Source organism: Hemicordylus capensis, chromosome 1 (assembly GCF_027244095.1).
Source record: "Hemicordylus capensis ecotype Gifberg chromosome 1, rHemCap1.1.pri, whole genome shotgun sequence".
Taxonomy (NCBI): domain Eukaryota; kingdom Metazoa; phylum Chordata; class Lepidosauria; order Squamata; family Cordylidae; genus Hemicordylus; species Hemicordylus capensis.
This window is the reverse complement of record NC_069657.1, coordinates 356,306,954-356,332,966: the sequence shown is the minus strand read 5'-3', so window position 1 is coordinate 356,332,966 and position 26,013 is coordinate 356,306,954. Positions and strand designations below refer to the sequence as shown.

General features: G+C 42.6%; 1 protein-coding gene across 1 annotated transcript in view; it reads right to left on the bottom strand.

Annotated features, from left to right (window-relative positions):
* PEX3 (peroxisomal biogenesis factor 3) overlaps positions 1-26,013 on the bottom strand; it is a 31,945-nt gene that overhangs the window by 4,087 nt on the left and 1,845 nt on the right. The window contains exons 2-11 of the mRNA XM_053290390.1: positions 20,776-20,907; positions 16,047-16,128; positions 15,661-15,704; positions 14,122-14,246; positions 13,428-13,494; positions 13,280-13,334; positions 12,705-12,873; positions 9,829-9,899; positions 1,818-1,940; positions 526-622 (exon numbers count right to left, since the gene is read on the bottom strand). Coding sequence (XP_053146365.1) covers positions 526-622; positions 1,818-1,940; positions 9,829-9,899; positions 12,705-12,873; positions 13,280-13,334; positions 13,428-13,494; positions 14,122-14,246; positions 15,661-15,704; positions 16,047-16,128; positions 20,776-20,907 — 965 coding nt within the window. The remainder of the gene's footprint in view (positions 1-525; positions 623-1,817; positions 1,941-9,828; positions 9,900-12,704; positions 12,874-13,279; positions 13,335-13,427; positions 13,495-14,121; positions 14,247-15,660; positions 15,705-16,046; positions 16,129-20,775; positions 20,908-26,013) is intronic.

Sequence of the window (26,013 nt, the reverse complement as noted above, 5' to 3'; positions counted from 1 at the left end):
CACCTGGCTTTTTAAGAAAGCTCAGGAATGCAACTGTTATCTGCTATATATATTTTTTCTGCCAACTGGTTAGTCTTGGGATGTACAATGCAACATTTATTTGGATTGCAGCTGCTGTGATATCTCTTTTTTTGTGCTTTATTTTAGTTTGTTTTATGGAGATTGATGTTAGCTGCTTCTGTTTACACTGTTAAAAATGGCATAAAATTAAAAACAAAACTGTGCAGCACAGGTTGACAGAGTGCTCCACAAACAATGAAGATCTTGATTTTAGATGTGAAATTTTGTTTTATTCTATTTCTACTGTTTTAATTCTGTTTAAGACTCCTTGAAGGCTAAATAAAATTTTATTCTACGTCTACTGCTTTAATTCTGTTTAAGATTTCTTGAAGGCTATATTAAATTAGAAAGGCTGAAAATTTTTTTTAAAAAAAATTTCTTTTAAAAAAGTTTTTTCAGAAAAGACCTTTTTTTCTTTCTGTTTTAAATAAGGAGGAGAGGGAAAAGATTAAAAAAGGCTCTTACCTGAACAAAATGACTAGGTGTTTCACTGCAGATTGAATGGATCTGCCCATTTATTATTGGAATTATCTTTGCTAAAGGAAGACTCACGCTAGAAAGACTAGAAAGAACAAGCAAATGATAATGTGACCACACAGGATAAATATCAGTCTTGCTAGCTATTTCTGCAATATACAGAATCCTCCTCTTCTACAGAAGTAAAATCTCAACCTATGCTTTACTTTCACCACCAAAACTAGTAACACTTTTTCTTTCCTTTAATAAGGTTATTTATTAATTTGTACACCGCCCCAAACTTTCATCTCTGGGCAGTTAACAATAACAAAACAAGTTAAAAACATACACAAAAATCTTAATTTAAACAATCTAGAAATAAAAGCTCATTCCACAGTCTTGGGGCAGCAAACAACAAGGCCTGTCCCCATGTGGCCACCAGCCAAGCTGGCGGCAACTGGAGATGGACCTCTCCAGATGACCTCAATGAGCTGTGGGGCTCATAATGAAGCCCCATCTCACTTAAATACCCAGGGCCTGAGCTGTTTAGGGCTTTATAGGTTATAACCAGCACTTAGTATTTTGCCCAGAAACCCATTGGCAGCCAGTGTAGTTCTATCAGCAAAGGAGTGATATGGTCTCTCCGAGATGACCCAGAGACCAACCTGGCTGCTGCATTCTGTACCAACTGGAGTTTCCGGGCTACGTACAAAGGCAGCTCCACATAGAGTGCACTGCAGAAGTCAAGTTTGTAGGTTTCCAGCATATGTACCACTGTTTTGAGGTCATTCATCTTAAACAGGTGCAGCTGGCGTATCAGCCGAGGCTGATAGAAAGACCTGCCTCAAGCTGAGATACCAGAGAGAGGTGTGGATCCAGAAATAATCCCAGACTGCGTACCTGTTCGTTTTGGGGAAGTGTGACCCCATCTAGAACAGGCAGATCAAAATAGTCTCTGGAGTTCCGCACAATTACCTCCATCTTAACTGGATTCAGTTTCAGTTTATTCTCCCTCATCCAGCCCATTACTGCTTCCAGGCAGGCATTTAGGGAGGTTATGCCATCTCCTGCTGAAGTTGACATGGGGAAATAGATCTGGGTGTCATCAGCATACTGATAAACCCCCTGATGATCCTATGCGACTGCACTTAAGCTGCAATACTCCCATGTGTAAGAGTAACACACACAGGGGAGAAAGGACAATTGAAACAGAAGGCCTTATTTATTCCAAACACACACATTTAGTATTTTGTTGTAAAGTTCTTAGAAAAGTGAATTTAAAATAAATGAAATATGTTCACCTGTTCATGGAGCTATTATGGCACATGTCCTGTTCAGTAGGTCTGAAGAATTCTGCCATGTTATCCAATAATCGATTGAATCCTCTATTTAAGCACGAGCTCAAAACTCTATTAAAATCTGGACTGCAAACATCAAAATAAAGAAAACTCCTCAATATATTGTTACCCATCATTTTTTATGCAGTTGTAAACTGATGCTCTGCTGATGAGACTACAACAAGCATAAGATAGAAGGAGTTGCTTGCTCCTCAGTTCACGACATCCATGTTCATATAAACCCCTTGTTTTCTCATCACCTATTATTGGTGTTATTACTTAATGGGGCTATTCACACAATTGTAGAAAATCGGGCTAGCCTCCGCTAGCCCGATTTTCTACAATCGTGAGAACCACCGGGCTCAGCTGCAAGCCCGGAAGTTCTTGAGCGGGTAAACCGCTCAAGTAGCCCACCCCTTAAACCGAGCACTCCGCAAACCCAGTTTTTTAAATCATGAATAGCCGCTGCACCACGGCAACTCACGAGTAGACCTCCGGAGGAAGGCTGAAAAGCAGCATCCCGGCTCGGGGGTCTCCCCAGTATGCCCTGCGCACTCATGCAGGGCATACTGGTGCTTCTGGGGGCCGCGCAGCCCCCGAACTACTCAGCCTCCACTGGCTCCGTCATGGAGCCAGCAATCGTGTGGGCGGCCGATCCAGCTGCCCAGGGCTCCCGCCCTGATCGTCTGGGAGAGCGGGCTTAGCCCGCTGTTCCTGCTGAGCTTCACAAACTGGGTCTCACTGATCATGAGACCCAGCTCATTATGTTGCAACAAATCTGCCTGAGGAGAAACATTTTTAACAAGCTGAGTTTAAGAAAAAAGCAGGTTGCTTACCTGTAACTGATGATCTGGTAGAGATCCGTCGATATCCATAAGAATGGGTTCTGCGCCTGCGCAGGAGTCACGCGGTAGCCATGCCTGAGCTTGTCGAAGCGCTTAGGCCACGACCCCATGCTGAAGTGTTCTATATAAGGCGTGCCCTTGGTGCGAAGTCCCTCAGTTCTTGGACGACTGCCTTGGAGGACGACCATTCAGGTGAATAAGGTAAGCTCATCCAAGGTAAATACTAAAAAGTCAATGTAATGGGCTGCACACCTGAATGCACATAGAGTCAGCACTACTGCAGAGGGGAGGACGGGAGGGTCTTATGGATATCAACTTATCTCTACCAGATCATCAGTTACAGGTAAGCAACCTGCTTATCTGGAGTGAGATCCATCGATGCCCATAAGAATGGGTGTTTAGCAAGCTCCATCAGGAGCAGGGGAGCAGTAGTAGCTATTGTGACACCCTTTTAAACATGCTTCTCCCGAATGTAGCCTCTACTGCAGAACGCACATCTATGGCATAGTGCTTAATAAAAGGGGACTCAGAGGACCATGTGGCTGCTTTGCAGATGTCCACGAAAGTCACCCCTGCTAGGTGTGCAGCTGACGAAGCGTGGGACCTAGCAGAATGGGCCCTTATAGCTTCAGGAGGTGTTTTGTTATGCAGTTTGTATGTGATCAATATCAGCTCCACTAACCATCTTGACAATCACTGTGTGGAGACTGGAGTCCCTTTGCAGGGGCCCTTGTAAGATATGAAGAGGCGACTGGAAGTCCTAAAATCCTTTGTTTGGGACATACAGAATAACAGAGCACACTGTACATCCATGGCGTGTAATGACCTCTCCAAGGCAGTCGAAGGATGTCTGAAAAACATAGGGAGTATAATATCTTGGTTGAGGTGGAAGGAGGACACCACCTTAGGCAAAAAAGAAGGGTCCAGGCGCATCCGGACCTTGTCAGGGTAAAAGATAGTGTAAGGTGAGTCAACCCTGAGAGCTGTGAGCTCACTGACACGTCTAGCCGTAGTAATGGCTATCAAGAAAGCAGTCTTCCAGGAGACTAGTTTTAACGAAGATGTGGCCATGGGCTCGAAGGGAGGCTGGGTAAGGGAAGAAAGAACCAGAGACAGGCTCTAAGGTTCCACTGGAGGCCTAATTGGCGAGTACACATGTGAAAGTCCCTTTAAAAAGGCCTTACTCAATGGATGGGAGAACAAAGTTTTCCCGTCACTGCCTGGGTGTTGTGCTGATCGGGCAGCCAGATGAACTTTTAGGGAGACATTGGCAAGACCTTGTGACTTCAGAGTTGTTAGGTAACGCAAGATCTCTCGGACTGAAGCCTGTTTGGGTAGAACACCCTTTGACCTTGCATATATTTTAAAACGGTGCCACTTGCTCTGATAATTTTTACGCGTGGATGCCTTTCGTTGGTTGAGCAAAATGCGGTTCAGCAGACTATCCGCCAGGCAGTCAGACGTAGAGTGCGTACGTCTGGGTGAAGGATCTGGCCTCCGTCCTGTGTCAGGAGATCTAGTTGTTGAGGCAGGTGATGGTAACAGTTATTGGATAGTCTGCGTAGCTGTGGAAACCAGGCTTGTCTTGGCCACCATGGGGTAACTAAGATCCCGCTGGTTGGTTGTGACAGAAGGCGCGCCACCACCCTGGTTATCAGTGGGAGCGGGGGAAACATGTATGGGGTTTCTCTGGACCATTCCAGTTGAAAAGCATCTCCCAGAGAGTAAGCATCATGGCCCGCTCTCGAACAGTAATGGGAACATTTCGCATTCGTGGAGCAAGCAAAGAGATCTATGGAGGGGAACATCCACCGGTTGAAAAGTGGGGTCAGGACCTCCGATTGCAGCTCCCACTCGTGTTGTCGATCCCTCAAGAGGATTCGACTGAGGTCATCTGCTAACGTGTTCTCCAGGCCTTTGATGTGTACTGCTATTGGGCAAATATGGTTTTGGATGCACCAGTGCCATAGTTGGACACTGAGGGCGCACAAGCTCTGCGACACTGTCCCGCCCTGTCAGTTGATGTAGGCCTGCGCAGCTGTGTTGTCGAATTGGACTTGAAAAACCTGGCCTCGTAAGATTGGTAGAAAAGCTTGTAGCGCTGGAAAGTCAGCCAGTAGTTCTAAGAAATTTATGTGCAGTTGGGCTCGTTGAGGGAACCATCTGCCCTGGATCTTGTGGCTCTTGCAGTGAGCACCCCAACCTTGTGCTGCAACGCCATCATGCGGAATTTCCTGATGCAAATGAATTTGTTCAGGCGACGGAGATCCATGATGGGCCGGATGCCCCCATCCCGTTTGGGAATTTGGAAATAACGGGAGTAGAATCTGTCTTGCCTGTTTGCCCACAACACAAGGGCTATAGCCCCCTTCTCTAGAAGTTCCTTCACCTCTTCCCGTAGAAGATCCGAAGAAGGAGTGAGTCTCAACCCTGTGAATCGAGGTGTGGTCTTGAATTCGAGTGCATAGCCTGAGCTCACAATTTTCAGGACCCATCTGTCTGATGTTATATGGTGCCATGCCGGGGCATGGCTGGCCAGCCTGATGGAAGGCTGTAACGGAATGGTCGGAAGATCCGTAGAGGTTGATGACAAAACCCTCGCTGGCGGGAAAGGGGAGAGAGGAGGTGTCAGTGGGCGATCCCAGACTTCAAAGATGCTTCTGGGTGTCCTGCGTCTTTGAACGCTGGGCCTGAGATGTTTTTTGTCTCTGCTGGTAGGTACGCTTTTAGTAAGAGGCATAAGGTTTCCTGAAGTCCCGGCAATCTTGGCTTCGATACGGAGGTCGATATTTTCCATAACTGGGCCGGAATTTGGATGCTTGTCCAGAAGACGGAGGGGCAGTGGTGAAAGTCTTAGCTGTAAACTTTGATTTCTTTAACTGTTCCATGGTGGCATCCGTGGTGTCACTAAAGAGACCCAAACCATCAAAAGGAAGGCCTTCAATTTTTTCTTTCATATCCATTTGGAGGTTAGTGGACCTCAACCAAGCATGTCTGCGTAGAGTGATAGCTGCTGTCATAGCCCTGGACTCACTTTCTGCCAGGTGCTTGGCAATGCTAAGCTGGCGGCGAGTTAAAATCCCCAGAACTTTCTAAGGTCTGACAGAATTTGGTTCGGAATTCATGAATGGACAATACCTCCAGGTCCTTTTCTAGGAGCTCCCAGAGGCCATGGGTGTATTTAGCCGTACAGGCCGCATAGTTAGCCACCTTTATGGAGAGACAAGAAGTTGAATAAACTTTCCTCCCTAGAAGGTCCAACTTCCTGCCGTCTTTGTCAGGAGGTACCGTGTGGCGTCTCCCTGTCTTTGAAGAAGAGGCGCAGTCGATAACCAAAGAATTGGGTGCCGGGTGCTTTAACAAGTATTCATTGTCCTTATCTTGTACCCGGTAAAGGCTCTCAAGTTTCTTTGAAGTTGGTGTGGAGGTGTGAAGTACCTCCCAGGCACATTTAGCGGCTCTCGTGATCGCTGGCAGCATAGGCAATGCCACAGGAGATGTACATTGAGATTGGAGCATAAAATTATAAACTGGATCATCTATTGTCACTAGATGTGAGTGGATGTCTAGTCCCAGGGCATCAGCCATGATACGAATGTGCTTATGGTATGCCTTAAGCTCATCATTTGGAGACACATACGTGGGGGGAGCTACATCCACTGGTGGGTCCACAATATTACTGTCCTCTTCGGAATCCGATTCAAAGTCAGATGATCCATAGTGCTCAGAAGGGGAGCAAGGTGGTGGTCTGTCTCCATTTGTTGGTACAGTGGTTTGTGTTCCTTCAGTGCTTATAGATGCCTGCAGGAGAGCATCTGTTTGAGTAGAACGAGTAATTATTAATGATGTTTGGGAGGCATGGTGAGCCATTTCTGGATAGCATGTCTGAGTAGCTGTGGTATCGAAAGAGGGTCTCATAGGTTGCAAAACTCTTGTCGAAGAGGGAGCTCTATTGTCGTCAGAGGCATATGGCTCTCCAGGTGATGTAGTGCCCATGGGAGCATGGACGTAGCCACAGGTATGCCAAGACAGTGGAGACTGAATTTGGCTAGCGGACGCAGGTAAAGAAGACTGCGCTGTGGAGGCAGGAAGCACAGACCGAGATGCTTCTGAGTCTGAAGGCAAGAAACCTCCGAAAGTGGAGGTGGAATGTGTACTCGATGTCAAGTCCAATAGCGAAAGGAGTGAGCGAGTGGCTGATGGCAGAGTATCTTCGGCATTGACGTTGATGATTTCGAAGGTAGGAGCTGTATACCGAGGTGTCACCTGTGAGGCAAGGACTGGAGTATGCAGCACCGAGGTAACAAGTCCAGCAGCCGGTGTCGAAGGGGAAGCTGAAGTTAGCGGAGTCGGCGCTGGAGAGAGACACCGAACTATTGGCATTGAGATCGGTGTCGACGCTGGTGGACAGGGCTCCATAACAAGAACTGTCAACGTCAAGGTAGCTATATGTTCCGGAGCTGTCGACATTGATGGAGCCGTCAACATCAAAGATTGTCCCTTGGGTGGTGATGGAGTACGACTTGAAGTTAAGCCTGGGGATCTACGGCATTTGCGAGGTGGAGATGAAGTTAGATCCACATCCTGTCATTCCGAGGGAGATCGAGCCCTCTCTCTCGAGCGATGGGTAGACTTCGACGGGGAAGACGACGGCGAACTTCCAGGCGTCGATGTTGACTTCGATGGCTTCGACATCGAAGCTGACAGTTTTGACCTATGTGTCGACAAGGGAGATTTTTTTCGACGTCGAATGTTTTTTCGATGTCGACGGAGACCTCGAAGATTCGCTTCTCGCGGTATGAGAAGACGACTTCTGGTGGTGGCGGCTCGACATCAATGGAGGAGCTGATTCCGATCTCGGCGGCATTCTAGAAAATGAAGCCGACGTTGAAGGATGGGGTGTACCCGGAGTCAAAGGGCTCAAGACATCGTCAGAGATAGCCGCCCAAAAGCGAGCCCGGTTTTTTCTCGTCTGTTTCGAGAAAGATAGGCAAATTTTACAAGAGGAGACATTGTGCTCTTCACCGAGGCATAACAGACAAAGGTCATGAAGGTCTTTTGAGGGGAGTTTCGCCTTGAAGCTTTCACACCACTTAAAAGATTTTTTCTCCTCAGCCATATCTGATCTCAGTAGTCAAGACCGTTCCAGGTCGAAGTCCAGGGATCGTCGATAGTCAGTCCGTGTCAATAGCCAGAGAGTACCGAGAGCCGTTCCAAGTTCAAAAACCCAACAAAGTCGCTTTCCAGTCCGTAGTCTAAATCCGGAAGATCAGTTAAATTGAGGATGAACTCTTCTAAGAAGAGAGGAACTTTCCAACAACTGAGGCGGCAGACCGAGGTCCAAACGCAAAGGTGGTCGGAAAAGAACTGAGGAACTTCGCGCCAAGGGCACACCTTATATAGAACGCTTCAGCGTGGTGGCGTGGCCTAGGCGCTTCAACAAGCTCAGGCATGGCTACCGCGTGACTCCTGCACAGGCGCAGAACCCATTCTTATGGGCATCGATGGATCTCGCTCCAGATCAGTAGAAGCATGAAAACATGCTGATCCGTTTCTGAAACATATATCCACAGTAACGACATTTTAGTTCTGCAGAGATAATATTGTAATAAATGTTGGCCTGCTGTAGTAGCATAGAACTCACTTTGTTTTTCCACAGTGCTTAACCTTACCAAGTAATTCATTACTTCTCTTAAATATACGTTATAGAGCAAGACTGAACAACCTCTGCATCACTAAGCTGCCTGTAGCTCAGTACTCAGTACTTTTGCTACCTGCCTGGGATTGCACAGTCAGCAACCAGCAGGTCACAACATTTGCTGAATCAAGTGGAATCTAATGAAGTAGACAGTAGTCTTCAACAGCTTATGCTCAATAAATGTGTTAGTTTTCAAGGTGCCATAAGATATTTTTGATTTTGTATGAGAAAAGCTGCATATGTGTCACTTACATGTTTGGATTTTAGAAAAACCTACAAGGTCATTTCAGACATAATGTTCCTGATCCTCCAAATCATAGTTTTGAAGATCAAGAAATTGCTGCAGGTTTACATGCCCCATTCTCCCATCATACACTCTCATTTTCTCTATCCCTTGTTTGTGCAAGCCATAGCTTGCTTCCAAACCAGAAACTGGGCAAACCTATATATCTTGCCCAGTTTGGATGTAATAGCCAACTATGATTAGCTCAAAAAAAAGAAGGGAAGGAACCATGAACCACTGCACTTTCCAGATTACATGCTACAACAGGGTCACTATGTGTCCGTTAAGTGTGCTTCTATACTGTCTGTCTCGACAGCACAGTCCCAGTGCTGTCAGCAAGGTGTGGTTCACATTTCTGATGCCTTCTTTCGGGTTTTATCTTTGCTTTACAGTGCTACAATGCAGTAAAAACATAGCTGTATTTTCTCGTTGGAGGAGGTGTGCATAAGCTAGAAAAGACTGTTCCTCTTGCTGGAGGCTTTGTGCAACACACTTTATTTATGGTTTCAATATGATCCTGCCAAGCCGAAGTAAACTACTGCTGTTGTAGCATGTAATCTGGAAAGCACCCATGCAAGGTGAAAAAATAGGGAGAAGGAAATGTTCCATCTCATAGCCTGTTCCTGATCCTCCAAGAACACAGTTTGGGAAACTAGAAATGTCGCTGCTGAAGTGACACACAGACTCTTAGCTGTACACCCCTGCTAACTGAACAAAGAGGCACCTTTCAAAATGGTGATTCTCTTATATTTATCAGGGGGGCAGCAATTGGCCCTATCCAACCCCAGGACAGCATTCCTTCAGTGGCTGCTGTTGGTGTTTCCCTTATATTTATTTTTTAGACTGTGAGCCCTTTGGGGTCAGGGAACCATCTTATTTATTCTTTATTTTTCATGTAAACTGCTTTGGAAACTTGTTGAAAAGTGGTAAATAAGTAGTAGTAGTAGTACAACTGGCCCTTCATCTTGATTACAATAATTTATGTAATGGCTATAAAAAAGCTGAACAAATCATTCCAAAGCTGAAAGATTCAAGACAGGTTTCCAAATTTCAGTCAAAGTGAACCTTGTGTTTTTTTCTTGTGTAAGATCCGCCCCCCCTCACTGCACCACATTAACACAAGTTAACAGAATAACACTTGCTGCATACCTTTCCAGCATGTCTCTTGTTTCATTAAGTAACTGAATAGTAGCAAGATCTTTTTCTGTAAGACCATAGGCCTAGAAAGACACACAATAAAAAGCAACTTCATTAGTTCTACAATGAAAGCTATCTTACTAATGTATACTGATCTAGATATCAGATTTGTTAGAGAAAGATATATAAAAATAATGCAAAATTCAGAGGTAGATTAGAAAAGGGACAAAAAGGATCTTCCAAAACAGTAGTAAAAACATGCAATGATAAACGTGTATTAAAATCCTGTCTTCATATAGCTGATGGTACCTTATAGTAGCCAAGGCAACAGATTAACAAAGATGACTCTGTAATGAGTTCAAATAAATTTTATATAGACTTTGTTATATATTTCTTTATACAATTTTATAACAATCTTCAACAACTATATTCAGGGAGAGTACAAATTAAAGCCATCCAATAATGTAATAAACTTTTGTGCTTACAATGCAATTCCTACAAAATTAATGCAAATATTTTAATGGATTAAAAAAAAAACCCACTCAAATTTTACAAGTTGGTTGGTAGCCAATGGGCCATGTAGGGAACTTCCATGCAAGTCCCAGAGCTTTTGAAGTGCCCTTTCCACCCCGAGGTCACCTTAAGTGGCGCAGTGGGGAAATGCTTGCCAACAAGCAGAAAGTAGATGCTGAAAGGCATCAACTCATACGGCGCGGGAGGAGGCAATGGTAAACCCCTCCTGTATTCTACCAAAGACAACCACAGGGCTCTGTGGGTGCCAGGAGTTGAAATTGACTTGACAGCACACTTTTTACTTCCACCCCAGGTCCAGAGCACCAAGTTACATGGATAAGGAAATCACCTACTTTTATTAATCTACCATCTTCATCAGAACACCTGCCTCAGAGTGCGGTGTAGTAGGAAAAGGCATCTCTCGGCTGAGATACCTACTTATAGAGGAGTACGTCAAGGTTGTATTCGTGCCCCTGTTTTATTTGATTTTTATATAAATTCAATAGTTTTTCATTTGAATGACCTTGTTTTTCATCCCCCTAAACTTGCGAATAGGCATGTTTTGTTACTGCTTTATGCTGACGATATTGTCCTGTTATCTCAAACCAAGATAGGGTTAAGCTGTGCCTTAACTTCCCTGAGTGTCTATACTGTGAAGGAGGCCTTGGAGATAAACTATACCAAGACTAAGGTGATGGTTTTTGCAAAATGCCCCCAAACCCATAAATGGTCGATAAATTGACATAATATTGAGCAGGTCAAGGTTTAGGGGTTGCATTTCATTCCAGCAGATCCCAGAAAGCTCATCTTAGCTTCATTTCTGACAGTGCTCTTTTTGTCCCAGCAGCTGTCAAATTATTGAAGGCTAAAATATACCCTCAAATTCTTTATGGCATGCAAATTGAGCCTTTTGATAATTTTACAATATTAGAAGCAGTTCAAACTAAATTCTTAAGGGCCATCCTTCAGGGCCCCCAGAGGCACAGCTAACGTGGCTCTTCATAGAGAGATTGGGATTACCACCTTGAAAATGAAAATCTGGTTTTGTATAATCAAATTCTGGCTGCATTTTGTTTTCTTCCCAGTCCGTCTAGCGCCTTTAGTGTTAATTGACAGCTTTACATCTAAACGGGAAATAGCTCTGAAAACGAAATTGCATCATCTGGGCACGTCAAGACAACCTTATAGGGAGGGGTTTAGATCAGGCGATATGTTTTGTTAGGCAACGACTATTGGATATAGTTCTGCAGGAGGAGTGTGCTCGACTACCAAGGGGAATCTATATAAAAATTTCAGCCACAAACCAGCTGAATATTTAGATCATATGTTTTTACCTAAGTTTAGGAGAGCATTGACCCTTGCTCATTTGAATGCCCTTCCCTCTGCACTCCTAGACGGGAAATATAAACGAGTTCCATATGCGTTGCGTTGTTGCCCTTGTGGCTCAGGGGATATAGAGTCAGTTGTCCATATTATTCTGTATTGTCAATTTTATAGGGATGCTCATATTAAGTTTATTGCTCCTCTCAAAGAATAATCCTGGCCATACAGATCAATTTTACTTGGGTTTTTTGCTGTCAAATTTTAAATCTGTTACCTCTATAAATGCAGGCCAAGTTTTGTTTTGTTGCATCTAAACTTTGTAGAGCTTGTATTAGCAATTTGAATATTTTGTAAATTATAAATGTATTATTTTAAATGTTAAGCTGGACTAAGGACCGTAATAAATTTACTTACTTACTAAGGAAATCACAGAAGCCCTGGTACACAGAGGAATTTTGGGAATCCAGCCATTATTTGCACTGCACTAATACCAGAATTCCATTTAGCACCACATTTGAGCAGGAATAGTAAACAAAACCTTAGTTAAATATACTGGTCAGGTTTTGTTTTTGGGTTTTTTGCACCTCCCAATAGTGATTTTTTACTTTTCTTGAGATGAGGCTTGTTGATAAAATAATTAAGAGAGGGGTCAAAGTATGCTGACTATGCTTTGAATAAGGATCCCTTGCTTCTTGGAATTTTAACATACTGTTTAGTTTGTAGCTGGTATACAAACTTCTCATTATCCTGTCTTCAGGAGAACTACAATCCAAAACTCTTCTCTTCTGTCTCTCCATTTCTTTTTCTGCATTTATTTCCTAATAAATATACTCTCCCCTTGCTTGGCTTCTCCCATGTTGTACATGATCACTGAAGTTGCTTATTTTGAACCAGTTTTTGGAGGTTGATAATGTCAGATTTCAAATTTAAACCAAGAGATTTTAGATTCAAGGTTAAGTTCTAGTTCATAAAAAACACACAAACAAAACCTTTGAATTAATTTTCAGGTTAAGGTTAATTTTGACTGCCTGCTCTTGATACCATGCAAATACCTGTGTAGCTAAAGGATTCTCCTCATCTGGCATCATGTAATGAGACAGCAAAGAATGGGATCCAGTTTCTTCAGATCTGAACTTCTCTTTAGATTGTTCTACTACCTTCCTAATTTCTTGCAGCTTCTGGTCCAAATCCAAGAGAGAAAGAGTGTGTTTGAGAGAAACACTGCAAAGGGAAGAGTTAAACAATATTTGCCATATCAATTGCATGCATCTCAACTAGTTCTTTAGATATGAATGAAAACATACACATAGCTGACATCTTGACTAACCAAGTGTGCACATTTCAAGGGACTGCTGAGATGCAATGGGAACCCTCACACAGTTCCCGACATCCCCTGGCTGCATGTTGTTACACAAGAGCCCTTAAGAGTACGGAACACTCTCCATGCTCCAAAAGGGCTCTGAAAGATCAGAAACACATCACTGACTCTCAGAATTCCCCTTGTGTGCAACAGTGTGCACGAAGGGGGAAGTCGCGTGAGGGCTCCTGTTGCACCCCTGCAGTCCTTCAAAGTACACACACTTTGTTGGTTAGGATGTCAGCCACTGACTTGAAAAACCACTTTTACCTTCCAAACACATTCTGCACAGCATTTTTAACCACAGTAATTAATTCAGTCAAACCTTGAAGAGAAGAAAGAGTTATTAAAGACTATCATTTGCTCAAATTTTTGTAAAAATTGTCACTTTATAAAATGAGGCCTACAAATATCATACCATCTCCTAGAAGGTGTTGAATACTTGATAAGTATTGCTGTTGGACTTCAGGGGGAGCTAAAGGTGTCTACAAGGAGAAAAACATTTTGTAATGTTTCTGTTTCTATATGGAGTAGCATATCTATTCTTTATGAGTCTATATAGCCAATCAGGATACAGTATTCTCCACCATTACCTACCCTTGCCTTCTCATTCCTCCCCTGCTGCTAGTACTACTTCATAATATTCTGAAGAATACAGAGCCTCTAAATATAGAGCAGCAGAGGACAAAACAATTCAAATAATTTTTTTAAAGGCTTATATATTCTTGTTATAAGATAAACTAGTTTTGAAAACCCCAATGCAAGCATAGAGCTTCAGTTTTATTTCACTGTACTTTAACAGAAGGGGTGGCTTCAATTCAATTCAGCACCAATGGAAAGCTCACGACCTGTGCAAACTCTTCACAATTGCCTTTCTACAGAGCAGTTTCAAAAACTATCTTCCTCATCCTGAGCATTACTCTATCTTTGAAAATTAATCTAAGCTTGGTCTTGTATTATTTTCTTTCAATCTTCATAAATTAATCAAATATGTAACTCATTTCAATAGGATTTAAGTATGTATCACCGCATACTGTATTGCACCAACTACCACTACCCCTAATCAATTTTCAGTTCTTGATATATTTATACATTTGAAACAATGTACTTACAGTGCCGTTTTTGCAAACTGCTGCATTATCCAGGTAGATGTATCCACCAATAATGTTTAACTGGACTCGTAGAAGAACTACAAGCATACATGTACTATATACAGCTACAATGCTTCTTGTAAAACCTGTAATAAAACAGAAATTGTGTTGTCGATGCTGAGCAAAGGAGTGGGCATTTACCAACCTGAGATATCAAACATACATCAAAGAGATCTACTTCTAGTTTGTTATGTAGTATGCTCTGTGGGACAGAGTAACTATTTATTATTATGCCTTTTATATATTGAAATTAGGAGTAGGTCTCTAAAGCTTATTTGGAGAGATCCCCATTTGGTCTAAACTTCTAAACACTGCTTCTTTGAGGTAACCAAGAGCCTAGAATTATCAAAGTAATGGCAGATTTTGCACTAGCTGCTGCAAAACACAGAAGGAAACTGATAAAAATAATGAGAATTTCTGATTATTTGAAAGAGTCAGTAGTAGCAGTCTCAGTGTTAATGTTATGTGAGTAAAGTCAAATATAATATAAAGTCAAACTTCTCTTGTGAAGTTTGGTAAGATATACAAGGGCAGTATTCCAAAGCTTTTTTCCTCAGAAAGAAGAAATTTTTGCTCTAGGACAAGGAGTTCTTACTCCAGAGAATGACTCCTTCCTCTGGAAGAAAAGCTGAAAATATGACCCAAAATATTTCAGTTGATTGCATTAAAAAACATATTATCCTCAGTTGTTACGGATTAGAGCAGGCCTGCACAACATAAGGCCTGGGGGCTGAACCACAGCGACTTTTTTAATGGCCCCCAGGCAGGAATATCTTGCAGCAACAGCAGGAGCAATGAAGAGCTCTTGGCCAGTGGCTCAATGCAGTTGACTGACTGAGGCCAGATGAGATAAATGGGGCAGTGATGTACCAACGAGGGAGTGAGTCAGTTGCTGCTACTGGAGCAATGGATGAAGTGGGCTAGAGCAGCAGGCGGGCACAGGCATAGTACATCCCAGAAAGGCACACGTTTGGTTCGTTTCGTCTTCTCTGCAAATGCACGGAAAGTTGATCTTAGCCCCCACACACCAAGACACGATTGGTTCTGGCCCACCCTGATATTTTAATTGTGCTCCCCTGGAATAGAGCTAAGGAAATTAATGAGTCTAATTAAAAAGGAAAAAGGAATTATTTGGGAGACCAGCTTACATTGTAAGAGTTAGTATTTTTAATATCCAAAAGCAACATTTTATTTTAAAGCTTAAGAAGAGATCCCCAGAGAACTTTACTTGCACAGTAAAACAGGTTTTTATTCTGCACTGGAAGCAGTGTATACTCTCTCTCTCTCTGGCATGCATATGCCCCCCCCCTTGCGAGCTCTCCCACTCTCGCTCAATAAAGTTGCGCTCCCCCCGCACTCTCTCTCATGCACATGCTCTCCCTCCCCCTTATATACATACATATATGTATTGTATGTATTTGTACACACATACACACACACTCTTGTAAACAAACAAAAAGGCTAATTGGAACATGAGTATAGTTATTCATTTTGACTTACTTATGATCTTCAAATCTTCCCATATTTCTAACTTGTTGACTGGCCTGTGGAAATAAATAAATAAACTGAAACATTTGAAATTTATGAGTTGGTAGAAGGAAAACCCAATTTTAGTCTATAAAAACCTGACTTTATTAATCAGAGCAGACACAACTGGGCCTGTGATTAGGGAAGAAAATGCACTAGGATTTTGGAAGTTATGTTAATGAAGAGAGTACTAGCAAATAAGGGACATTTGCAGCTCTGAACCAATGTACAAATGCAGCCCTTGGCAAAAATGTTTTACTGTATATGTTTTACCAGTCTACAGGTTGCAAAGAATAATTTTCTCACCCAAGTACACTCTACTAATACATTTAGATTCAAAACAGTATGGTTACACTTACTTGTTTTTCAGCAGAGAAGTGAGGCTCTCAGAGTTCAACTGATGCATCAAAGCATCTCTTAGTGATGGAAGCATTGATAGTACTGTCAATGAAAAATAAAACGTCTTAACTACAGTATAACACTTTTCAGCTTAAAATAACCAGCATAAATGGAATCTAATCAACACATTAAATTTAATCAACATTTAACTTGTATGGAGGGTAACAAGAGTAAATGGTCTGCTATGATTTAATGAGTTATGTATTTTTATTTTATGTTTTAATGCTGTGTTGTGAGCTGCCCAGAGAACAATTTTACAGGGCAGCTAACAAAGTTTATTATGGTTATGATTATTTTTAAAAGAAGTGAAAACTTCAATCATAACATAATCCTGACATGACATGAAGACTGTGTAAAAGCGTTTCCTACATAAATAAAATGCAAGGACTACTTATTTGCTTTGTTTTTAAAAACTTGAGGCAGAACCAGAGGTGGAGTTACCAGTGATCCAGGGTGTCCCCGGAATATGGGCACATCCACCCCTTGGGGCAGGACCATCCCACCCCTTGCTGTTTGGGAAGCCACTACGGCTGCTGCTGTCACTCAAGTCCACCCCGACTGCTTGCTGGCCTGCCTCCTCCTCTGCTGCCACTCCTCCGTGCACATGCCTGTGCCCATACTTCCTGCTTCCTCCCAAGGACAAGTAGTGGAGGTGGCAGCCACCTCTTGTTGTCTGGGCTGTGGCTGCTGCCGCCACCACCACTCATGCTTATGCCAACCCATCCCTCTCCTCCACTGCTTGCTGGCTTGCCTTTTCCTCTACCACCACCACAGCTCCTGCGTGTGTGTGTCTTCCTGTTGCAGGAGAAGCTGAAACAAGAGAACCACCCTGTTTAGGGTTACCAACAATCCCTTATTAGCAGGGACACCCTTTATTTCAGCCAAAATTGCCTGTCCATTACTGGATGCATTTGTCATTTATTTTCAGCGAATGGGAAGCGCCTATGGCTCAAATCAAACCAGTTATTTTCACTCATAAATAAATAATTAATGAGCGCCAACTCCTTTCCCTTCTCCCTCCCTACCAGATACTCTGTGACACTCAGCAAGCAAGCAAATAAATAAGTCAACAAGAAAACAAGGGGGAGGTGGGTGACAAGGTAAGCTTACTATGGCTAGACTTCCCTAGGATTTGATTTCTGGCTGGCTAGCAAAGTGTTTTTGACAGCCTTCTCTCAAAAGACACTGGGAGGGGATTAGCTGCAGGTGAGTCACACAGGTGTGTGTGGGGTCACATTTCTGAGTTGGCTGAGTCTGGAAGCAGCTCTTCATATGGCAAGAGGAACACCAGGAGAACTTTGCCAGCAGGGGGTTGCAAAAGGATATCAAAGGAGTTTAGCAGGCAATTGGTGGGGAATTGTGCAGGGAGACACACAAGCATTCCCCCCACCCTTTATCACAGAGGAAACACCCAGCACAAGGAGAAGGTGTGTACTACTCCACTTTTTGTTATTTTCTTGGACAGAGCTTAAAACCTTTAATTGGCTGACAATTGCATCTAAGACCTAGCTTTCAAGTGAACAAGTTCTATACATTCTAAATGGCCAATCAAACCAGTTATGAAGGTAGTACGCCAGTTGTGGAGATCGTGCTTCCCCATGTATTGCACCAAATGTTACATGTATGACTATCTGTCTGAGAGGCAGAAGTGACGGGTAGGTGCTCAGTGCAAAGAGCTCCTGGCTCTCAGGGAACATGTTTGTTTCCTCCAAGCCAAGGTGGCTGACCTGGAGAAGGTCAAGGAGGCAGAGAAGTGTGTGGGCGAGACCCTCAGGGATGTGATAGAAGCATTCTACTCTCAGTTGCAAGCTTCTCTGCTGTCATGGAGAATGAAGGTCTCAGGGAAGGAGGACATCAGTCTGAGGAAGTTGGAAATGCTCCCTTAGAAGGAACCCCTTCCTTGGGGGTTCCTCTTGATATGAAGGATACTCCTCCAGGGGGTGAGAGTCTGAGGATGATCAGATTGTTAGTGGCACAGAGAGATGAGTTTGTGACCTGAGTGAAGAACACATGGTGACTTGCCTGACTGGTGCGAAGGTTGTGGACATCACACAATGTCTAGATAGGCTGTTAGGCAATGCTGGGGAGGAGTCAGCTGTCGTGGTGAACATCAGCACCAACAATGTTGGGAAATGCAGTTGGGAGGTCCTGGAAGCCAAATTTAGGGTGCTAGGTAGCAGATTGAAGTCTAGGATCCCCAGGGTAGCGTTCTCTGAAGTGCTACCTGTTCCATGTGCAGGGCTAGTGAGACAGGCAGAGCTGAAGGGTCGCAATGTGTGATTGAGATGGTGGTGCCAGAAGGATGAGTTTACATTTGTTAGTCACTGGGATACATTTTGGGGCAAGCAAAGCCTGTCCAAGAGGGACTGGCTCCACTTGAACCATGATGGTACCAGACTGCTGGCACTTGAAATCAAAAAAGCTGCAGAGCGGCTTTCAAAATTACGCCTGGGGGATTGCCAACAGGAATTGGGCAGTATCTGGTTCAGCAAGCAAAATCCCCTAGGTGTGAGGGTACAAATGTTTCAGATAAACCTGAAAAGGACAGAGTAGAACCAGCTGGTCAAAAAGGTCAAATAAAAGTAAAGGAGATAGCACATGCCAGTGTTGTGTAAGAGACCCGACATATAGGTGTTTATATACTAATGCCAGAAGCCTCCAAGCCAAGATGGGCGAGCCCGAATGCTTGGTTGCTAATAAAAACATAGATATAGTAGGCATAACCGAAACCTGGTGGAATGGTGAGAACCAGTGGGACACTGTTATTTCTGGACACAAACTCTACAGAAAGGAGAGGGAAGGGAGGACTAGGGGTGGAATTGCACATTATATTAAAGAAGGGATAGATTCCAACATGCCTGAAATCCTAGGAGGTCCAGAATCCTCCACAGAATCATTATGGGTGACAATACGAAGACTGAAAGGAAATGTGTTACTAGGGATGTGCTATCGCCCTCTGGATTGCTGAGAATGACTTGGAGTTGGAGAAGCAAATCAGAGCGGCACCAAAGAGAGACAGAACTGTAATAATCGGTGACTTCAATTACCCACACAGACTGGGTAAATTCACATTCAGGTAATGATAGAGAGGAAAAATTTCTAGACATACTAAATGACTATGCCTTAGAACAGCTGGAGGTGAAACCAACCAGAGAAGGTGACCTTGGGCCTAATTCTGAGTGCAAGATGTCAGAATTATAGAACCACTGAGGAACAGTGACTATTTAGCAGGGGGAGAGTAACTGGCCCTATCCACCCCCAGCACAGTACCTCCAGTGACTGTTGCTGGTGTCTATCTTATGCTTCTTTTTAGACTGCGAGACCTTTGGGGACAGGGATCCATCTTATTTATTCATTATTTCTCTGTGTAAACTGCCCTGAGCCATTTTTGGAAGGGCGGTATAATTTATTATTGTTGTTGTTGTTGTTGTTTCACCTAATAAGGAGCTGCCCCTGCTCTATAATAAAGGAGTGTTGGGCATGAATAAAAATCACATTAAAAAATATGAGGGGTTGAAGACAGGAACAAAGCACACAAAGGATTCAGAAACAAATGTATAGCGAGCAGAGGCGTAACTATAATAGGGCAAAGGGAGACAGTTGTCTGGGGGCCCACTGCCGGGGGGGGCAGAGGCAAGTCACATGACTGACTCCCCAAGCCATGCATCCGCCCGGGCTTCCTTCAGTTGTATTCATCCTCCAAAACTGATGTGAGGGTTAAGACCTGGAGCTACCAGAACAGCATGTCTTTCTCTAGTACCATTAAATGACTTGTATCGTCCACAATTTACAAACCCTTTTAAAAAATAATTTAGGATGATGTTCTATTGTGGCACATAGGTATATATATATATATATATATATATATATATATATATATATATATACACACACACACACACACACACACACACACACACACACACACATATATATATCCTAACTATGCTTTTTAGGAGCATAGGTTATATATATAGATCAAATATATATATATATATCTCCTATGCTTTTTGTTACCACTATTCAGCCTCATTTAAGATTTCTTTACATCATGAGCTGAGCTTCGAGGGGGGGGAGCATTTTAAAATCTTGTCTCTGGGCCCACTCCAACCTTGCTACGCCCTTGATTGCGAGTAAAAACAGAAATCAGACATAGGAAGCTGACTTATAGAAAGTCAGGCCATTGGTCCATCTAGGGCAGTATTGTCTATGCTGACTGGCAGCAGCTCAAAGTTTCAGACAGGAGTCTTATCCAGTCCTACCTGAAGATCCAGGTACTGAATGTGGAACCTTCTGCATCCAAAGCAGATGCTCTACTACTGAGCTGAGCTACAACCATATGATAAATCAGCTTAAAAGCCCAACACATTTTGTATCATGTTTGAAAAGGAGTGTCCATGTGGCAAAAGAGCCTGCTGTTCCAGAAACACAAGCACAAAATCCCCCAATAAAGATCTGGATATGCAGTCCTTTGGATTCCAGCTATCATATGTATCTAGCTCACTCTGGGACACAGATTCACATCAAAGTATGGTTAAGGAAATATAAACATGGATGTGACATGATGTCTGAATTGACAGACCATGGCTTGAGAACCAGCATAGGCTAAAATCAGAAACCATAATTTGAAGTGCATTTATGAAGCACGGTTTGTGCCAACCATGGTGTGACATGCTGCTATTGCCTCACCTGTCATGTTGCAAGTTCTCTGGTTACTTTCAAAATGATATTGCCTTCGTGCTTGTGCTATATATTCTGCTGCTTCTCTCTCTTGAAGTTCTTTCATTTTTTTCTGCCCATATTTTCCAAGGACATAGATTCCTACAAAAAGTTGTTTTAGAAGAGAATTAGGACTGACAAATAAATAAAATTTGTTCTGCTAACCATGTTCTGCTTTAGAAGAGGTTTTTCTCCAGTAACAATAAAAATTGCAAAATCTACAGCAAGTTAATTTAGCAATTAAGAAGTTAGATTAAGTGGGACTTATCATAGTCCATAGTCACAAAACAATACACATGCTAGAACTGTACTCTTATTCCTAGATTTCTTTCCCCTTCTTGGGATATAAGATGACCACCTCAAGTTGACTTATGACAGCAGATCAATAACAGCAGCTTCATACTATTAGACAACCAAGTTTAATATATGGTAAATTAAGCAGCATTATGAGACCTGATAAGGGGAGTTAGTCCCCACTGTCAGGTAGTAGTGACTACTGGGGAAAGAAAAACCATATGCCCATTAATCATAGCAGTTTCATATTATTTATTATTATTGTTGTTGTTGTTGTTGTTTACACAGTCAGACAGGTTTTATTGACTGGTTTGTTTTATCCAGACATCGAGTCCTTCCCAAGGACCTGGATGGCTGAATTTTATTGTCAATGTTGTTGCTATTATTATTATAGATATCATTGCGGAATATAGGCTGTAAAGTTGCTTTTTGTAATTGGCCGATGGTGATTTCTGTGGCCCCTATGGTGTTGAGGTGCTCTTCAAGTTGTTTTGGAATTGTACCTAGGGCGCCAAAAACCACTGGGATTATTTGGGTCTTTTTCTGCCTTTCAATTTCAATTTGTAGATCTTTGTATTTTGTTATTTTTTCTATTTCTTTTTCTGCTATTCTGCTATCCCCTGGTATTGCTATGTCGATTATTTTCACTTGTTTTTCTTTCTTCTCGACTACAGTTATATCTGGTGTATTGTGTGGTAGATGTTTGTCTGTTTGTAGTCGGATGTCCCATAATATTTTTGCATCTTCGTTTTCTACAACTTTTTCAGTTTTATGGTCTCACCTATTTTTGGCTAAAGTTAGCTTGTATTTTTTGCAGATGTTCCAGGGTATCATCCCTGCTACCTTGTCATGCCTTTGTAGTCAGTCTGTGCGATCTTTTTACAACAGCTGATTAGGTGGTCCACGGTTTCATCTGCTTCTTTACAAAGGTGGCACTTGCTGGTTTTTGTTGATTTTTCAACTTTTGCTCTTATTGCATTTGTTCTTAGTGCCTGTTCTTGTGCAGCCATTATTATTTTATTATTATTTATTTACATAGTCAGACAGGTGTTATTGACTGGTTTGTTTTATCCAGACATCGAGTCCTTCCCAAGGACCTGGGATGCTAGAATTTTATTGTCAGTTGTTATAGATATCGTCGCAGAATATAGGCTGTTCCCAGTAAAGCTGCTTTTTGTAATTGGCTGATGGTGATTTCTGTGGCCCCTATGGTGCTGAAGTGCTCTTCAAGGTCTTTTGGAACTGCACCCAGGGCGCCAATGACCACTGGGATTATTTTGGTCTTTTTCTGCCACAGCCTTTCAATTTCAATTTGTAGATCTTTGTATTTGGTGATTTTTTCTATTTCTTTTTCTTCTATTCTGCTATCCCCTGGTATTGCTATGTCGATTATTTTCACTTGTTTTTCTTTCTTCTCGACTACAGTTATATCTGGTGTATTGTGTGGCAGATGTTTGTCTGTTTGTAGTCGGAAGTCCCACAATATTTTTACATCTTCATTTTCTTCAACTTTTTCAATTTTATGGTCCCACCAATTCTTGGCTACAGGTAGCTTGTATTTTTTGCAGATGTTCCAGTATATCATCCCTGCTACCTTGTCATGCCTTTGTTTGTAGTCAGTCTGTGAGATCTTCTTACAACAGTTTATCAGGTGGCCCACTGTTTCATCTGCTTCTTTACAAAGGCGGCACTTGCTGTTTGTGGTGGATTTTTCTACTTTTGCTTTTATTGCATTTGTTCTTAGAGCCTGTTCTTGTGCAGCCAGTATTAAACCCTCTGTTTCTTTCTTCAAGTTGCCATTCTTAAGCCATTGCCAGGTCTTGGTGATGTCTGATTTTCCACTTATATTGTGCAAATATTGACCATGCAGGGGCTTATTTCTCCATTTTTCTGCTCGGTTCTTGACTTGTTCTTTCTTGTAGGCCTGCTTTCTTTCATTGGTGTTGAATAGTTTCTCGTTCTTGACCATCTGAAGTGCATCTTCTTCACTGTCCTTGATATATTCTTCAAGGCCTCTTTTCTCCTCCTCCTCTACTGTTTGATGGACTTGCAGCATTCCTCTTCCACCTGAGCTGCGAGGGAGGTATACCCTATCGACATCACTGCGGGGGTGCAGAGCATGATTGATGGTCATGATTTTCCTGGTCTTATGATCTAGTGTCTCTAGCTCTGCCTGGGTCCAGTCTATTATTCCTGCAGTGTATCTGATAACAGGTAGAGCCCAGGTGTTTATGGCTTGTATGGTGTTCCCGCCATTGAGTTTGGACTTGAGGATTTTTCTAACTCTCCTGATGTATTCACTTCCAATTTTTCTTTTAACTTCCGTGTGTGCGATGTTATCAGCCTGGAGAATGCCCAAGTATTTGTAAGGTTCTTTCTCTTCCAGGTTCTTTATTTTGCTTCCATTGGGCAGTTCTATTCCTTCTGTTTTTGTTATTTTTCCTCTTTTCATTATTAATGCAGCACACTTGTCTAGTCCAAACTCCATTGCTATATCGCTACTGAATATACGGACAGTGTTTAGCAGTGATTCGATTTCTGACTGGGACTTTCCATACAACTTCAGATCGTTCATGTACAGCAGATGGTTGATTTGACTGGATGTTTTAGATGTTTGGTATCCGAGGCCTGTTTTGTTTAGTATTTGTGAAAGTGGGGTCATGGCGATTACAAACAATAGAGGGGATAGTGAGTCCCCTTGGAAAATGCCTCTTCTAATGCTAACCTGTCCAAGTGCCTCGCCATTGATTGTTAACTGTGTACTCCACATGCTCATTGCTTTTTAAATAAATATCTGAATGTTTTTGCTGACACCAGTTGTTTCTAAACATTTTAGTATCCATGTGTGAGGCAATGAATCGAAGGCTTTCTTGTAGTCAACCCATGTAGTCAATCATCATCATCATCATCATCATCATCATCATTATTATTATTATTATTATTAATCAAATTTATATACCACCCAAACTTTCATCTCTGGGCGCTTAACATAAAACAATTAAAACACACATAAAAAGTTAAAACAATTCAGCAATTTAAAATCAACTACAAAATTAAAACCAACAAATTTTTAAAAGCTGAGAAAACTTGGGTGAAAAGATGGGTTTTCCAATTTTTAAAAAAAAATTGCCAGAGAAGGGGAGGATCGTATCTTTGTAGGGAATTCATTCCACAATCTCGACCCATCTCTGTGTAGCCACCAGACAAGTTGGCGGTAACTGGAGACGGACTAGTTGCAAGTCATCAAGCAATAACAGGCATTATGGTATCCTTCTGGGCCGCATCTCGAGTATGGGAATCGGAGGCACTGTGTTGCAGTGGTTTCGGTCCTTTCTTGAGGGGAGGGTTCAGAAGGTGGTGCTGGGGGACTACTGCTCGGCCCCATGGCCGTTGGCCTGTGGGGTCCCGCAGGGATCGGTCTTGTCCCCCATGCTGTTTAACATCTACATGAAGCCGCTGGGAGAGGTCATCTGGAGATTTGGACTGAATTGTCAGCAATATGCGGATGACACTCAGCTCTATCTCTCCTTGTCACCTGATCCTAGGGAGGCGGTGGATGTCCTGAATCGGGGGCTGGAGGCCGTGATGGGTTGGATGTGGGGTAATAAACTGAAATTGAATCCGGACAAGACGGAGGTAATGTTGGTCAGTAGGAGAGCCAATCGGGATAAGGAGATTTCACCGGTTCTGGATAGGGTTGCACTCCCCTTGAAGGAGCAAGTACGCAGCTTGGGGGTACTACTGGACCCAGCTCTGCTTTTGGAGGCTCAGGTGGAGGCGGTGGCCAGGGGTACCTTTGCACATCTTCGGCTAGTGCGCCAGCTGCGTCCCTTTCTCGAGAAGGCAGATCTGGCCACAGTTACCCATGCTTTAGTTACGTCAAGGCTGGATTACTGTAATGCGCTCTACGTGAGGCTGCCCTTGAAGAACATCTGGAAACTGCAGCTAGTGCAAAATGCTGCAGCTAGGGTTTTATCCGGAGCTGCCCGGTGGGAGCACATCACACCAATTTTGAAAGAGCTGCACTGGCTACCAGTTTATTTCCGGGTCCAATTCAAGGTGCTGGTTCTGACCTTTAAAGCCCTAAATGGTTTGGGCCCGGGATACCTGAGAGACTGCCTGCTTCCAAGGGTTGCTGCCTGCTTGACAAGGTCATCTGAGGGGGCTCTGCTCGGGTGCCAACAATGAGTGAGGCTCGGTTGTCGTGCACGCAGGACAGGGCCTTCTCTGTTGCTGCCCCCAGTCTCTGGAATGCTCTCCCAGTGGCTATTCGCTCCTTGGTCTCCATCACAGCTTTTAGAAAAAGTGTAAAATCTTGGCTTTTTGCCCAGGCATTTATTTGATTCTCTGCTGCTGCTCTTTATAGTTTTTATTGCTTTTATGCTTTTGTTTTAAATTTTTTAATCAGATTTGTTTAATATTTTTTCCCCACTTAATATTTTAATTGTGTCTTTTTTACCATCTTGTGTTAAAATTTTTTTTGCTGTAAACCACCTTGGGATTGCTTTAATGAAAGGCGGTATATAAATTTAACAATAACAATAACAATTACCATGTGGGAACGATGTGTGAAATCCTCCTCATTATCAGCTATTGGCCTCATTTAATATTTTTAAATTTTGGTTTAGAAAAATGAGATGTCTCATTTATTCTTTTTATTTATTTATTTATTTATTTATTTAATCAACACAACCAGTTATTCCCCTATAGGAAATAAGAACCTCTTATAAAAAGTAAGAAGATGTTTAAATTACTCTGTTACCAAGGTATACATGTCCACATTTTAATATGCCAAATGAGCACAATTGTGGATTTCAAATGCAGTCTGGTAAAAGGGGATGGAGAAGAGAGTCCTTTGCAGATATACACTATTGTTGACACAATCAAGTTGGTAGTAATAAAATGCCACATGTG